This window comes from Aulonocara stuartgranti (assembly GCF_965226115.1).
Source record: "Aulonocara stuartgranti genome assembly, chromosome: 5".
Lineage (NCBI taxonomy): Eukaryota > Metazoa > Chordata > Actinopteri > Cichliformes > Cichlidae > Aulonocara > Aulonocara stuartgranti.
In genome coordinates, this window is record NC_138943.1 from 39,219,637 (window position 1) to 39,237,062 (window position 17,426).

The 17,426-nt window shown below is 42.4% G+C and overlaps 1 protein-coding gene across 6 annotated transcripts in view; it reads right to left on the minus strand.

Annotated features, from left to right (window-relative positions):
• Positions 1-17,426, minus strand: part of LOC309707015 (G2/M phase-specific E3 ubiquitin-protein ligase-like) — a 105,737-nt gene that overhangs the window by 3,033 nt on the left and 85,278 nt on the right. For 4 of the 6 annotated variants that reach the window (XR_014276857.1, XR_014276858.1, XM_082534099.1 and 1 more), the window contains exons 1-5: positions 3,458-3,467; positions 2,984-3,414; positions 1,603-1,815; positions 1,224-1,359; positions 90-1,024 (exon numbers count right to left, since the gene is read on the minus strand). Coding sequence is in view for 3 of the 6 variants with exons in the window: in XM_082534099.1 (XP_082390225.1) it covers positions 90-252 (163 nt within the window). In the remaining 3 variants the exon portion in view is untranslated. Of the gene's footprint in view, positions 1-89; positions 1,025-1,223; positions 1,360-1,602; positions 1,816-2,983; positions 3,415-3,457; positions 3,468-17,426 lie in introns of those variants that run through there. The other 2 variants (XR_014276856.1, XM_082534098.1) reach the window with 2 other exon arrangements.

The window sequence follows — 17,426 nt, forward strand, 5'->3', positions numbered from 1 at the left end:
GAAAAGCAAAATTGTCAGTAATGTTGCCTGTAAAAATAAATATCAGTTAAACAGTTCCCACTATTAATCTTAGAAAAATAGGTAATTACCAGTACTGTCAAGAGCCAAGTTCTTGCAGTTTTCTTTCCCCTCAAACATGGCTGACCTGGCAATGGTGTCCATCAATAGTCTCAAGAATTCCCTCCTTGGCCCACCTAAATCAACCCCTTCCTCATTTTTCCCCATATCATCTGAGAATTTCACACAGATCATCAAGTTGGGATCATAAGATAGCCTTTGAAAACCACGCAAGGCTCCCTCCCACACAGCAGAGCGATTTATATTAAATTTGCACTGCTGTTTTTTTGCACTAAAAAAAGAAAATAAAACAGAAAATAAAATATATCAGCCATGTAGTCATGTTACAGAATTTGAGAATATGTGTCACACTGATCATAGAGAGTTAAAGCTTTAAAGGTTTATATTGATTTGACAATTCTGGAAAGCCCAAATTATGTCTCAAACTCAAATTCTGTATGTTTGTTACTCACATCTGATTCTCCAAGCTCGCAATTATAGCTTGATTTAAATCCTCATCATCTGAAGAATCGCCAGAAAGCGATGCCACGAGAGTTAAATATGAAGAATAATCTTCATCATTAACGCTCATGGCAGGGATGTCTTCACTTCTTGCATTGAAATCTCTGCTGTGACTGCTTGTGCTAGGTTTGTCATCACTTCTTGCCATGTAGCCTTCATCACAAATGCTGTTCCCATCACTTCCTTGCTTTGCTCGTTGCCTTTTACCAACACTCCTTCGAATACAGTTGGTCCCAGTATCATCTTCTTCATCACTGCTAGTGCCAGGGTTATCACCTTTAACATGACTTCTTAACCTTGTAGTGACTTGGCTGCTCATGTCTTGTTGGATTTTTGAACTATCAACTTCAAAACAATCATTGTCACTGTCCTTATCAGTTGCACAACTGCTTAATGCTGATTTGGAGCTGATGTGGGAAGGATCTTTGTCTTCATCTGATTCACTCTTCAACAGAAAAAGACCAAAAACATATATCAAAAGCAAGTAATTATAGCTTATCTTAAAAAGATTAAAATAAGAAATATCCATATTGATTGCTCCCAAACACTTGTTTTAAATAAATATATTCTATTTTGTTAGAAGCCCAATTGTTGACATGTTTTTTCCCAAATCATGATTACTTTTCATTCTTTTAGTAACTTACTAAAAGTGTCCTTGATGGCCTTACATAGAGGGCTTTGGTTTTAAAAACCTTTAGGATCAGCATCCCATTCAGCTCCTGACCAACTTGGAGCTTTGGAGACACCAGCTTATTGCCACAAGCCATTAGAAACTCGAGGCTACAAAAAATAAATAGGGACAACAGCAATTGCTAATTAGTTAAATATTTTAAGTATTAGTTAAATATTTTATTATATATTGTTCTGTTTGTGTGTATGCTTTTATGACTTAAATTCTACTGGTATAGTCATATGTTTTTATAATGATGAATGATATTTTAAACTTCTTTACTTTGGTATATTATCTTTAAGTACAAGTCATTACATGAATACACACAGTAACAATAAACAATAGTATTTTACCTGACATCCTCTGGAAGGCGTTCACCAAAGCTTTCCTTGAGGTGTTTCACGACAGTTTGGTTGTCCCAGGTCTTCTGGAATTCAAAAGCACTGAGGATGTGCCCATGTTTGTGTAACCATAATTTTGAACCTTGTTTGCACACTACTCCCCATGATGGAGTTGGAAGTAGTATAACATCTTTGTTGAAATGGTCATGCTGCTGGGCCATAGCTCTGAAATATAAATATTAGATACCATAAACAACAGCAAGTGATAACTAATAATACTGAGATGCAGACAGCAGAACACTATCCAAACCCCTACACAGAATGCTTTCATAGACAAAATTGTTGTAGTTAGGCAAACATAAGGGTTAATTTTATATACTTTTTTTTATACTTTTCCGAGAATACGCGCTTCTTTTGTGGTTCGGACTCCTTCTGACATTTCTTTGGAGGTGGAGGAAAACCAAAGTAATTGCTTAAAGGAGCTTCTTCGACATCTTTAAGAGTTCTAAACAAATGTCTGTCCTCCTCCAGAAAATCCTATGTACGCAAACACGCGTTGCAACTTCTTATCTTGTGCGTGTCTTTTGTTTTGACAGCGAATGTGCACCTGCGGACCACTTATGTGCAGCCCTGGTTATTTAGCTCGTCATATTGCAGCCACAGAAATTATTTTGTCCATGAAACCATAAAGCTGCACTTTCTTTTTGCCTTATAGTCTGATTTGTCATAACTTCTCCGTTTTGTGGTAAGCTTTTCTTTGGCTGTCACTTCTTCACCCTGACCTGTCTTATTTGGCTCAGCAGAACTAAAATATAAATCCTGCTGCTTTTACACACACACACACACACACACACACACACACACACACACACACACACACACACACATAACGCTCAGCGATTCTCTGCGCAATCAACCTCTCACATGTTTAAGCTGCGGGAGATTTCACTTGTCATGTTTGCATAGTAAGCTAACGATTGATAAGACGATGTCAGAGGAATTGGTGCGCAAATTATCATCACTCACCAATCAGTGCTGTCGCTCTCTATACACAGTTGCATAACACATAATTGCAAAGTGAAAGCAAAAAACAAGCGCAAATTCAAACGCGATTTCAATATGTCACATATTGACAGTGGCTCACCGATGCCAATGACATAATTACCCAGCTACATTTCCGAAAGAATGCAAAAGCATAGACATATATTTTTCCTTCCTACGATAGCCCGACGGGCAGGGCAGAGATAGATTTTGGTAGCCTGGAAAAATCGCTAGCCCCGGGACGTCGGGCTAGCGATTTTGCGAGCCCTGCAGTATATTATTAAATATCAGACTATTACATATGGCCCCATTTCAGGCAAGTGAATACAAACTCATTAAACTTTGTAACTACCTTTTTCTTCTGGTGCCTGATGTCCAGCTGCCGAAGCATTGCCGAGTTTGATAACGTGGTGCAGGTGCACATTCTCTCCTGACTGTAGATGTCGCTGGCATGGGCAAGCTGCTACGTTGACGTGAGGGAAAGAGGGATGTTAAGTGACTATCCAGTCCGTCCACACTGGTACTTGCAACAGGTTGCTGCCCCACGACTGTGGCATTTGACAAAGTTCTGATGGTCTCTGCTGAGGATAATATACTGTTGAGTAATGCGGCTGCTTCACTTAGGCTACTAGCAGGTTGCTGAGTAGACATCTGTGTAGTGGTTTGAAGTGTACCACTTTTTCCTTCACTTTCCTGGTCTGGACACAACTTCCTGTTCATCTAAAACTCCTTCCTGTTCAACTGAAATGCCTTCCTGTTTAACTGAAACGCCTTCCTGTTTAACTGAAACGCCTTCCTGTTTAACTGAAATGCCTTCCTGTTTAACTGAAATGCCTTCCTGTTCAACTGAAACGCCTTCCTGTTTAACTGAAATGCCTTCCTGTTCAACTGAAACGCCTTCCTGTTTAACTGAAATGCCTTCCTGTTCAACTGAAATGCCTTGGATTTTCAGTAGTGTGTGTGAGAGCGTTTCAGTAGTGTGTGTGAGAGCATTTCAGTAGTGTGTGTGAGAGCGTTTCAGTAGTGTGTGTGAGAGGTAAAATTTCAGTAGTGTGTGTGAGAGCGTTTCAGTAGTGTGTGTGAGAGCATTTCAGTAGTGTGTGTGAGAGCATTTCAGTAGTGTGTGTGAGAGCATTTCAGTAGTGTGTGTGAGAGCGTTTCAGTAGTGTGTGTGAGAGCGTTTCAGTTGTGTGTGTGAGAGCTAAAATTTCAGTAGTGTGTGTGAGAGGTAAAATTTCAGTAGTGTGTGTGAGAGCGTTTCAGTAGTGTGTGTGAGAGGTAAAATTTCAGTAGTGTGTGTGAGAGCGTTTCAGTAGTGTGTGTGAGAGCATTTCAGTAGTGTGTGTGAGAGCGTTTCAGTAGTGTGTGTGAGAGCATTTCAGTAGTGTGTGTGAGAGCGTTTCAGTAGTGTGTGTGAGAGCGTTTCAGTAGTGTGTGTGAGAGCGTTTCAGTAGTGGGTATGAGAGCGTTTCAGTAGTGTGTGTGAGAGCGTTTCAGTAGTGTGTATGAGAGCGTTTCAGTAGTGTGTGTGAGAGCGTTTCAGTAGTGTGTGTGAGAGGTAAAATTTCAGTAGTGTGTGTGAGAGCGTTTCAGTAGTGTGTGTGAGAGGTAAAATTTCAGTAGTGTGTGTGAGAGCGTTTCAGTAGTGTGTGTGAGAGCGTTTCAGTAGTGTGTGTGAGAGCATTTCAGTAGTGTGTGTGAGAGCGTTTCAGTAGTGTGTGTGAGAGCTAAAATTTCAGTAGTGTGTGTGAGAGCGTTTCAGTAGTGTGTGTGAGAGCGTTTCAGTTGTGTGTGTGAGAGCTAAAATTTCAGTAGTGTGTGTGAGAGGTAAAATTTCAGTAGTGTGTGTGAGAGGTAAAATTTCAGTTGTGTGTGTGAGAGCGTTTCAGTAGTGTGTGTGAGAGCATTTCAGTAGTGTGTGTGAGAGCGTTTCAGTAGTGTGTGTGAGAGCATTTCAGTAGTGTGTGTGAGAGCGTTTCAGTAGTGTGTGTGAGAGCGTTTCAGTAGTGTGTGTGAGAGCGTTTCAGTAGTGTGTGTGAGAGGTAAAATTTCAGTAGTGTGTGTGAGAGCGTTTCAGTAGTGTGTGTGAGAGGTAAAATTTCAGTAGTGTGTGTGAGAGCGTTTCAGTAGTGTGTGTGAGAGGTAAAATTTCAGTAGTGTGTGTGAGAGCGTTTCAGTAGTGTGTGTGAGAGGTAAAATTTCAGTAGTGTGTGTGAGAGCGTTTCAGTAGTGTGTGTGAGAGCGTTTCAGTTGTGTGTGTGAGAGCTAAAATTTCAGTAGTGTGTGTGAGAGGTAAAATTTCAGTAGTGTGTGTGAGAGGTAAAATTTCAGTTGTGTGTGTGAGAGCGTTTCAGTAGTGTGTGTGAGAGCATTTCAGTAGTGTGTGTGAGAGCGTTTCAGTAGTGTGTGTGAGAGCATTTCAGTAGTGTGTGTGAGAGCGTTTCAGTAGTGTGTGTGAGAGCGTTTCAGTAGTGTGTGTGAGAGCGTTTCAGTAGTGTGTGTGAGAGGTAAAATTTCAGTAGTGTGTGTGAGAGCGTTTCAGTAGTGTGTGTGAGAGGTAAAATTTCAGTAGTGTGTGTGAGAGCGTTTCAGTAGTGTGTGTGAGAGCGTTTCAGTAGTGTGTGTGTGAGAGCGTTTCAGTAGTGTGTGTGTGAGAGCGTTTCAGTAGTGTGTGTGAGAGCGTTTCAGTAGTGTGTGTGAGAGCATTTCAGTAGTGTGTGTGAGAGCATTTCAGTAGTGTGTGTGAGAGCGTTTCAGTAGTGTGTGTGAGAGCGTTTCAGTAGTGTGTGTGAGAGCGTTTCAGTAGTGTGTGTGAGAGCTTTTCAGTAGTGTGTGTGAGAGCGTTTCAGTAGTGTGTGTGAGAGCGTTTCAGTAGTGTGTGTGAGAGCATTTCAGTAGTGTGTGTGTGAGAGCGTTTCAGTAGTGTGTGTGAGAGGTAAAATTTCAGTAGTGTGTGTGAGAGCGTTTCAGTAGTGTGTGTGAGAGCGTTTCAGTAGTGTGTGTGAGAGGTAAAATTTCAGTAGTGTGTGTGAGAGCGTTTCAGTAGTGTGTGTGAGAGCATTTCAGTTGTGTGTGTGAGAGCGTTTCAGTAGTGTGTGTGAGAGCGTTTCAGTAGTGTGTGTGAGAGGTAAAATTTCAGTAGTGTGTGTGAGAGCGTTTCAGTAGTGTGTGTGAGAGCGATTCAGTAGTGTGTGTGAGAGCGTTTCAGTAGTGTGTGTGAGAGCGTTTCAGTAGTGTGTGTGAGAGCGTTTCAGTAGTGTGTGTGAGAGCGTTTCAGTAGTGTGTGTGAGAGCGTTTCAGTAGTGTGTGTGAGAGCGTTTCAGTAGTGTGTGTGAGAGCGATTCAGTAGTGTGTGTGAGAGCGGAAAGAGACGATCGTTCGGTGAAAATGAGAATCTGCGAATGCAACATGTGGAACACGGAGAGTGGAATATGTAAACAAACCGGTTAACCCCCCTTCCCCCCAAAAGTCAAACAAAAAAAATACAGCTGGAACACCGGGGCTGTGAGCTCGGTGCACTCTGCATGCCGACTGTTAGCAGAGCTAGTGACATCTCTGAAAACATCTGAGTACTTTTGTAAACATGTTCTATGTTGACAACCTGACCAGACGTGAAGATTACGGCGCGACATTCGCGGCTAAAACACTATTAAAAATGTAGTTGGTGACAGAAAAACGGGGTATTTTAAAACTACACCACCACCACTGCTGCCTGTGATTTGAAATGCATTCTGGGATACCTGGCTGCCCCAAGTCCACACAAGCAATCGATTATCTAGGATCGACCTGTCTTGACTTACTTTGCACGGCAACCAATCAAATGTTAGAGAAGCTGCAGTGGCAGCATTAGCCCTGCCCTCTTAGTTTGATGAGTGAGGCTGACAGACAAAATGATTTCAAGGTGAGACATGAAGGGGACAATAGTGCCAAAATGAATTAAATAAATACATCATTAAATAATTAATTAAAACTGTTAATAATTAATTAATTAAATGTGTCGTAAATAAGTATTTAATTAATTATTTTCCATTTTAATTAATTAATGACACATTTAATTAATTATTTAATGGTGTATTTAATTAATTCATTATGTCAGTCCTGGCGTTCCATAAGAAATATTTCTACATTTCCTTCATTAAATAGGTCAATAAAACTCCTCACGTTAGTGATCAGACCCACTCGACATTGGACGTCAGATAGACGATTGTCATCCGTGACCAATTCTGGACTAGGTCCACAATTCTGACATCCAACCATGACCCAACTTGGACATCAATATGATGTTCAACATTTGAAATTGGGACTGGAAGTCATGTGGATTTATGTGACAGGTACAGGAAATGTATAAAATGAATAAATAGATTTTGTTTATGAATATCATCATTATGATACATATGAATACAGGTCATTTTAATATGTGTTAGCCTGTTGATTTATTCAGCACATGTGGATTGTTGTTGTTGTTGTTTGCATTATCCTTTTTTAAAACTGTTTATTTATTGATGTTAATTAACTTCTTTATAACCAGATTAAAACTGTAATTTATTAAAATTAGTTGAAATCTTAAAAACGTTGAACTCAGTGTAACAATGTAAAATACTAATGCTTAAAGTATTTAGAAAAAAACTGGGTTTTTTTAAAAAAAAGGAGTACAATGTTTGTAATAAATTTAAAAAAGCATTTGCATTTCATATGGTTCATTTTTACAAGTATCATGTTTTATTGTGAATAGCTTTGTAAGAGGAAGTGAATGAAGTTGTGATCTGTAGCCTGCTCTGAGAGGGGAAGGTCTTTAACCAAACAGCATGACTGGTATCTGCCCCTTATTGCAAGGAGGAATAGGATGAGCACGATAGAGCTACAAAATTACCTCCAGCATGCCACTTATGTGTCTCTGACCAGTGAATCAGAAACAGACTCCATGTGGGTACCAAGGGCCTGATTTCCTTTAACAAGCTCTGTGCTTTCTGCCTAAAACTGTGGATTGGCATTTGCCACATAATACCCCAGGACACCATCACTTGTCTTGTGGTGGACCACTAGAGGGCTCCACTCACACCTAGTGTTGAGGAAGTGTGTTGCTGTGTTTTGTGGCGCGATGTGTTCAGTTGAAGTGTGGAGAGGAATAAAGCAGGAGTGAGAACTAAGTGCTCCGTGTCGTCCATGCTTACCTCCACATTGGTGACCCCTGACTCGAGCATGCTATGGGCCGAGGATAACGCAGACTCCGCTATGGATGCGTCAGCGGCCACCGGTCCTCCACCCCCTGCTGCAGCTACGTTTGCTGTGGCGCTAAAACCGCCGGACTTTTGGCTCCACGATCCCCCATTGTGGTTCGTGCACGTGGAGGCTTAGTTCACCCTTCGCGGCATCTCGGCTGACGACACGAAGTATCACCATGTGGTGACCTCGCTCGACCCGCTGGCCACCCGTCGTGCGATGAGCCTCCTCCAGGACCCACCCGCCTTAGGGAAATACGCCACCCTTAAAGAGCTGCTTCTTCGGCGCTATGCCCTCTCCGACGCAGAACGAGCCAAAAAGCTTCTCACCCGGTCAAGCCTGGGTGGCGATACGGCTCTCGAGCTCATGGAGAACATGCTGTCATTGCTCGGCCCGGATGACGGGGATTTCCTCTTCGCACACCTCTTCCTCCGCCAACTGCCGGCTGCCATGAGAGCTGTCCTTGCCAACTCCCCGCTTCTGGCTGCGAAGGATTATTGCTCCCTGGCTGAAGAAGCGGATCGTATTCTTCTGGCTAGCTGCACTTTCGACGTCCACGCCCCCGGTGGCACCTTCCATGCCTCCACCTGTCTCCCCCGGAGCATCCGCCCCTTTGCTGACGGCAGGGATTGCTACCATCTGTTTCTACCATCAGCGTTTTGGTGCCAAAGCATGTCGCTGCCTGCCGCCCTGCGCTTTCACGGTCCAGGGAAACGGACCTGCCAGCGTGCCATAGCAGCCGTGATCGCTGGCAATACAGAAAGGCTGCTCTTCATAGAGGACTCGTGCTCCGGGAGACGTTTTCTCGTGGACTCCAGCTCCCAGAAGAGCCTCCTTCCCCCGAACACCGCCGAAAGGCTAGTAGCGAACTGCGGGCCGCAGCTCATTGCAGCTAATGGCTCTCCCATCACAACATTTGTGTTTCTGAAGTTCTACAAAAGGCCTGGGAGTTTAAGGGTTTAGAGACTTTCAAGAGTTGAGGACTGCACTAGTAACCCATAATTAACGATGGCTTGCATAAAATATACCAAAATGAAAAAAAGACCATTAATCTTAGCAGTTACACTCGGTTTATAGTGAATAAGCCATAGGTGCAGCAGTTAAAGCGTTAACTGCTCTGAGGTAGACGTGAGTTGCTCTAAGCCAATGAGCTGCTGAAACAGGGTGCAGGGCCTCGCCCGCCATCTCCGTCTGAGAGAGCGCAGGCTTTTCTCCTCTCTTGAAAATCCTCCATGAGCACGCTAGCGAGGAAAAAGACATGGAGATTCACTGAAACGAGGTATGGAAAAAAAACAATAGAAACGGAAGAGTTAGCATTTACTGCTTATGAAAGATCGTTTTATGGTATATGTACTGCTAAGTCAAGTAACTAGCTGGTTCCTTTTACATTGTTTGGTCGAGGAAGGTCGGGAGTTAAAGACGACGCCATTTCATCATTCCTGCGCCATCTCGCGCTGCTCCGCCTTTCTTTTCTGAGATCGGTGAGCAAAGTGTTTTAATAGTTCATTGTTTATCTGCATTTTCATGAGTTCTTTGCGAGCAAAATGTTTGTCTAGTGTTTATTGGGAAATTGTTTAGAAATACTTTGTGGAAAACTTTATTCAATGTACTGAAAAAAAAAGCATTTGAAACCGATGCACAGATTGTGTGTTTTATTGTTTATTTTCAATTTGTAACATGGGTAACGCTGCAAATAATACATCTTAGGTGATAGTGGACTGTGATTATATGAGAACTTAATATGTCCTATGACACTGTAGTTGACAGGTCAGGTTTTTTTGTTTTCCTTTGTGTCTTCCTTTTGATGCATTGCAACGGATCCTGTAATCGATGGCGAGCCAACCCCGTTGACGGACCAATTGACTTTGTTCTGTGCTGCACAGCAGAGTGTGGTAGGCCAGCTGCAACAAAAAAAAAAAACACACCACGCCACTTTGAGCTTACTGTTCCCCTTCTCAGTGTTGGGAAGGTTACTTTTAAAATGTATTCCATTACAGAATACAGAATACATGCCCCAAAATGTATTCTGTAACGTATTCCGTTACGTTACTCAATGACAGTAACGTATTCTGAATACTTTGGATTACTTAATATATTATCATGCTTTTTACAACAACGTGAATGTACTATTGCTGTGTGATTTATTACTATTACTGAAGGTCCGCGACTCCGAACTGTAGTAAAGGGACCTCTGACTAATACGGCGGGGTCCCTGTCGGCTCGTAGCCGAAAACTAGCTTTACTTTGTTGTGTGGGTCAACTTTTCTTGCGAGAGACAGAGAGAGGCGTTGAAAGGCTGCTCCAACGGAACTTATTGTTTTCGGAGGAAAACACAAACACGGTGTACAGTCGAGTCTTAATAGCTTACTTACAGCTGGGCTCGTCAGGCTCTCTTCTTGGCTGCAGTGGTTATTATTATATTTACATGCTTCCAGCTCCCGTTTTTCCTCGATGACAACTCGTACCTTTCCACTCCCCTTTTTCTCCCTCCTCGCTCACAGACCCATAACGTGTATGGCAGTCCATTCTCCCTGCAACACGGACTACACTGCCCATGATGCAACATTCTTTAGAGCTATGCTTGTAGCATTCTGCCTGTTAGCTTAGCACAACAACAACAACAACAAGGCGCTCTCTCACCCAGGAAACACACAGTCGCAGAGAGAGAGAGAGCGTCGCCCTGTAACCATGGCAACCGTAACGCTGCCGCCTGTAACAACAGAACGTAGCTGTCAAACAAACCCAAACAGTCCTGACCCGCGACAGAATGAAACAGGAAAGTACCGCCGTGTAATCCATTTATTTCAACAAAGTAACTGTATTCTGAATACCACCTTTTTAAACGGTAACTGTAACGGAATACAGTTACTCATATTTTGTATTTTAAATACGTAACGGCGGTACATGTATTCCGTTAATCCCCAACACTGCCCCTTCTTCACACACATCTCCCTGGACTCCCTGGATTTTGGTAATTGAGATTGTGGGTCATTTTGAACGTGAACTTTGTACATTTAGAAGGGTGCACGCAGGTAAGGTTGTTTTTTTTTAAAGTGATTACTGTGATTGTACGTCAGGGTTGTTACTGAGGAAAATACTGGTACCAAAAAAGAGAGCCTTTTATTTGTAATGTTTTTGTATGTTTGTCATTTTCTTTCTTTTGTTTTCTGGGTGAGTAAAATACAAAAGCCGGCGTTTTCAAAACTCGCAGTTGCCTGAGTCTCATTCAGTTTGCCTCTCCTGTACGTAGTCAAACCTACTGGTCCAAAGCAGTGAGCTCTTTTGCATCAAAATTGGGTGAAGCACGTTTTGATCTTAGAGCAGTGGTTCCCAAACTTTTTTTGCTACGCCCCCCTTGGTTTTACAAGACAAATGTTGCCCCCCCCCCCAGCACAAACACATCCTCCACACGCCCATATTTTGCTCCATTGCGGTTTATTTCACACCTAAAACATTTAGTAAACAATTAAGCAAATACAAGTAATCTGCAATAAATTACAAGTAGAAATAAAATACACTACTAACTCTTTTACGCTACGTCCACACCTACACGCAGCTGTTTCGTCCACATAAACGGCGTTTCCAATCACAGACAAAGGAGATTTTTTAAAAACTCCTGTTTTGCGTTTCCGTGTGGACGAGGAATACAGAGTTCGTCACACAACGTCAAAGGTATGTGCCTTTTTTCACGTCACGCTGTGGCCACGTTATTGTTTACATGAGATGAATTGCAGAATGGCAGATAGAGACAAAACACTGTTAATCTGACTGTCTGCAGGTTTTACACGCAGTTATTGTCCCTCCATTTACAAAGGCAGAGGCGTCACGGTGTCATTATTTTACATGTAGTTGTTTTTTTTCTGTGTGGTAACAAACAAATTTCCCACGTGTGGGACTAATAAAGGTTATCTTATCTTATAATATTCAACACTGCAATCAATGCATTTTTCAAAACATGTCTCTCTGTGCAAAATGGGTTTAAAAACATAAACAGCTGTGGGATCCTGTTTGTCCGTGATTTGAACCGAGGGAACAAATCGTGTCAGGATCAGCCTGATGTTATTTGTATCCCGCTGTAACTTTACTGTATAAAGAGCAAACATCTCTAAAATGTCAGGAGTAGTTAGTCATTACAACAAGTGTTTGTGAACTAAAAATCAAGAATGTGGGATCCTGTTTGTCTGTGATTTGGAGAGCCCAGCGCTGCTCCCGACGTGGGGAAAACCAATTCTGCAGGGAGACCTACCTTGGCACAAGCCAAAGGGAAGATATGCTTCATCATATTTTCTAGTCTTTGGCTTGGAAGGAAGTTGGTTTGGAAACATATTCAGCGATGCTTCATCTCCTGCTTAGCGTTTGTTTGGGAACCCCCTCAAAAACCTGTCCATTATGCTAGCAGTGTCCAAGCATTCTTTTTTTTTCCCTGTTCATACCGCACCCCCCTTGCAATGGCTCTGCACCCCCCCCCCCCCCCCCCCCCCCCCAGGGGGTGGGCCCAACACTTTGGGAAGCTCTGTCTTAGAGTATTACAGACACATTAGTGTTACACACTCTTCTGGACAAAGACCTCTGATGTTTTGCCTAGAATCTGCTAAATTCAAATTTCTGGTACTTTTGTTTTCTTCTTCTTTTTCCTGATGTTGCTGTCTCCTGGCAACACCTCATCTGTCACAGCTGTGGTGTTCTACTCATTGTCAACCACACATTGTCACTGACTGACTGGTTAGCCAATAGCTGATTTTCTGCCTGAAACTTGGTCATATCCTGGCAACAAGAATTGTGCCATGTTCAAGGTCACTGAATTGACCCTTTCCCATACCGACTCTGAGTTTAAAAGTCAGTAGAAAATCTTCACCATGCCTACATGTCTAAAGGCATTGAGGTGTTGCAGTGTGGTTGGCTGATTAGAACATTGACATGGACAGCATGTTTCTACTCATAACCAAGCGCTCAAATTGCTTTTTGCAACTAGCCTCATTCTTAATTCAGCATATGCACAAGAGACACATCAACTTAGAGATTAGCCAGACGAACAAGATCTGCATCAGATGATGGGCAAGACCAACATTCACGCTGACCAAGTAACACATGGCAGCTCAGTGCTGTAGTATTAACAGAAGAAAGCTGCTAGAGATCTAGAGACTCCAGCACAATGGGAACATTACTAATCAGAATGGCCATAATGACGTAACTCTGGTAGAAGAAAATAGTTTAACTGAACTAGACTATGCCCAATGACAGATGCACTGACAGAGTTTAGGGTGAAGATTGTGGCAAGACTATAGGCAGCTGCACAACTGCCACAACAACAGAAGAAGCTTGGAAGCCAAAAGGAAGCCTGGAAGAATGTTAGTTAGTGGGCTAACAGAGATCCAAAATGGTGTCCCAGTTGACACAACCAGGATGGACAATAAGCCCTACAAGAAAAGAGAAGCAGAGGCAAAGATCATAGAGCCTGTTCTCCAAAAGCTGGTTCAGGGTGTACTCCAGCTGCAAGAGAACAATGGTCAAAGGGCAAAGCCACCCTGACCTAACTAAGCAAAGCTGGTGATCAGATAAATCAGGTGCTTTCACATGAAGTCGTGGTGTTGGCAGCATCTGATAATCTAAAAAGGATGTTTTTCGGGTCAAAAGGATTTTCTTCCACAAAAAATGATCCCCATGAGTGCCACCTACTCTAGTCAGAGACACATCAGATGATGATAAATTGGTGATTAAAAATTGTTGTTGTTGGACTGCGTGATGGCCTTATCCCCGAGAAGCCATCCTGCAAAAGGAGGAACCAGTTAGAAGCTATTTTCAAAATAGCCGAGCAGATTTAATCTCAAATTTAATCTATTTAATCTATGAGTCTGTTGTGGCCAGTGCGATCCTCTATGCTGTTGCATGCTGGGGGAGCAGGCTGAGGGTCGCAGATGCCAACAGACTTAATAAACTGATCCGTAAGGCCAGCAATGTTGTGGGGATGGAGCTGGACTCCCTCAAGGTGGTGTCGGAGAGGCGGATGCTGTCCAAGATAAAGACAATGTTGGATAACACCTCCCACCCACTCCATGACATGCTGGTCAGTCACAGGAGCTCGTTCAGTGAGAGACTGAGATTACCGAAAAGCACCACTGAACGACACAGGAAATCATTCCTGCCTGTGGCCATCTCCCTGTACAACGCATCCACTTAACACACTGTTTGCTGCTACAGCTACACATGTTTCTTTTCCAAATATTTATTTATAAGTGACTTATGTATGTATGTATGTATATATATGTATATATTGTACTATTCTTAGTTAGCGTATTGTCTGTCTTGTCTTAATGTTGGTTTAAAATGGAGCACTGTAACAAAAAATAATTTCCCCCAGGGATCAATAAAGTATTCTGATTCTGATTCTGATCTGTTTGTCCATGGCTGGCCGTCTTTACTCTCGTTACTCAACTTCTGGAGATGCACACATGCTTCTTAGCAGGGCGAAGCTATGAGCTAGCTGTGTCTAGCAGCAGGATTTTTTTTCCTTTTTTTCCTTTTTCTTTTATTGCAGCTTTCCTGTACTGTCTCTCTATCCCGGCAGCACCACTGCTGGAATTGTGGAGGGAAATGAATTCAATCAGTATCTTTGGCTAATTCTTAGTAAATAAGGAATCATATGCTTTTCCACTACCAAGAACTACAGAAGCCAACCACCTACCAGGATTTGACCAATCATTGTTATGGCTACCAAGGTTCTGCTTGACTTGCATCAATACTGTAATTAAATCTGTCAAAGGTTAGTGTTAAAAACACTGAAGTATTGATATGACGGGCAAGAAAATTGCGGTGGTAGCGAGCTAATCATACTGAAGGCTAATCAACATTTATGTCACTCAAAAAGTTAGAGCCAAGGAAGTGAGTATAGCAATGAAATGTGTGCCGTTAGGGCCATTAGTATAGTTAATTGCTGCTAACACATTATTAGAAAACAGTATAGCAGAGAAGCACATTTCACTTACATGAAAAGAAGTACACACAGACTTCAGTTTTCTTTAATCTATTTTAGTTTGGTAAAATAGGAGTTCAGGATACAGGGGTAAAATACAGGGATACAAAGCCTTTATTGCCACATGGTTAAATTCTTTATCCATTAGTTCCATATCTATTAGGTAAAATACACTAAAAACTACAAAAATTAAAGAATAAAAGGGAAATATGAAAAAGGAAACAGAAATGACCTGAAACAAACGTGTACAGACTGAAAAAACATTTGTAAGATAGATGTATAGAAAAAAAGACTGATTTCCCACATATATTAATGCATGGATCTATCCATGGATCTTATATATAGTACATAGACTACAAGCATGAGATTTGTGGCAATATAGTATAGTGTAAAGTATTCTTTCTATGAATGACTGAGCAAGCGGTTACTGTCCCCCCTTTTTTCCAATAGACCAGTTGAATGAAGGGAGAAAGGAATAAAATCTTTGTGCATGTGCTCCAGTGGCGCAATCGGTTAGCGTGCGGTACTTATATGACAGTATTGGGCTGAGCTATGCCGAGGTTGTGAGTTCAAGCCTCACCTGGAGCATAAACTTTGAGCTCATACTTCTCTGATGAGAACAGATAAATGCTGAGCTCACTGAAAATGCAAACAGACTTTATAGCATCTTCAAAAACAAGCAACATTCAAATAGATATTAAGAAACGCAGAATTATACCTCTCTTTGTTTGTTCTGCTTCTTTTTTGTCGACCAATGTGAGCTATTAACCATCAAGATATAGTTTTTCCTTCAAAGTCAGATTTTTGGCTGTATGTGTGTGTGTACCTTTTTTGTCCTCACACCGCAGGGCGTAAGGCAAATCACTGGTTCACCAAGTTGGGCAACAATCACCATGAGAAAATGATGTGTGTGAAACTAAGATGATTATGATTAAATGAAGTAAATATTAATCTTGTGTTTAAACTGGGCTGAAGGTTTTTTTTTTTTCTTTTTGTGTGTCCCGTTTGGATCTTTAGCCATCAGAATTGTTGTCTTAAGGCCAAGAAAGATGCCAAGCAGATTTATTTTACCAAGTGGATCATCATGGCCTTGCCATATTGGTCCATTTGATTAACCTTTATTATAATTATGAATTTATTTTATTTTCAGTTGCTACAAACGGGACAGACATGACTGGGGGATAGGACAGGGAGAAAGAATGAAAGAAAGAGAGGGAGAGAAAGAAAACCAAAGGGGAGAAGAGACGGTGAGAAGGTGGGGAAGAAAGAAAAAAAAAAAAAAAAACACCTGGGTCACCTGTATGGAGAAAAAAAACAGAAGAGAAAGCAAACAAAAAAAAAAGCAAAATAATAAATACAGCGCCATCACAATAAACTAGCTAGCAGTAGATATCAGTAGATACTAAATATTAAACGATATTGTGCAACACGCAAGATAGACAGCGCACAATGTGCTTTGAGACAGCAGCTAAGAAAGCTGTAGTCCGCGTCCGTGAATACCCGTGTGTACACCTGTGTGCACACCTGTGTGGATCAGCATGCTTGCATTCCAAAGGTTTCTCCATGTAAGGATCTGCTAGGGAGTGTGGGGGAGCCACAGCCCAGTCCTCCAGGGTATGAAGCAGGTATGGAGGAGATCCAGGCCCCAGATATCCAGAGGCCCCAGAGTACAAGGACCCGAGGAGGCCTCCGTACTTTGGAGGGCCTGAGATGTACCCAGAGAGGTTGAGTCTAAGACCCCACCTGACATATAGACACAGACGAACAGGCGCACGCAGACACAGACGTGCATTCCCACCCCATATGCACAACCAAATACTCGGCACTCACCCAACGTGTAGACAGACACAAATAGACACTGCACACACATTCACACTCTCCAAACATGCTCTATATCCCAGGTCCAGGTACCCCCGCCCTCAGAGGGGCAAGCCGCACCTAGACCCAGGAGATGTAACCCTTCTCTCTGGGGTGGAGGCAAGCGGACCACCTCCTTATCTGCAGTAGCAGGGAGGCCCCGCATCCCAGACCCCAATCTGACGGCCAGCACCTCCTCCCAGCCCCCCAGCCCTGACGGCTAACAGAACCGGGGTGAGCGAAGACCCCAAACCTCCCTCCGCACGCTCATATGTTGTGTTGCTGTGTGCTGTTCTAAAGTGCATTTAAAACACAGGAGAGCATGGTACTAGCTTCCTCTCAGAGAGCAGCACGGCTCCTCCCGAAAACCCTCAGTGTCTAAATGCATTTAAAATTGAGGGTAGGGCACCAGCGCCAGAGGTGGGTTGGAGTACACCGACCATCCTCTGGATGCTGTAAAACGTGCCCACCCCCAAGGCCCTATATGTATGTGTTATGTGAGAGTGTGAGTAATGTGGATGTCTAGGTTGCAGAATAAAACAGCAGCAGTATTTTTAAAGTGAAGTTGTTAATCCAACGGTTAATCCAAAAAGTTAATCCCTGAGCGAACAGGAAATGGATTTTGAAATGCAGTTTATTAAAGTGGAATTCAAAAATGAATTTACAAATGGAGAATTTATTCTTCAATTCATTATTTCAGCACAGAATTCTTTATTTCGATGCACGTGGCTCTTGTGGTCCTCCATAG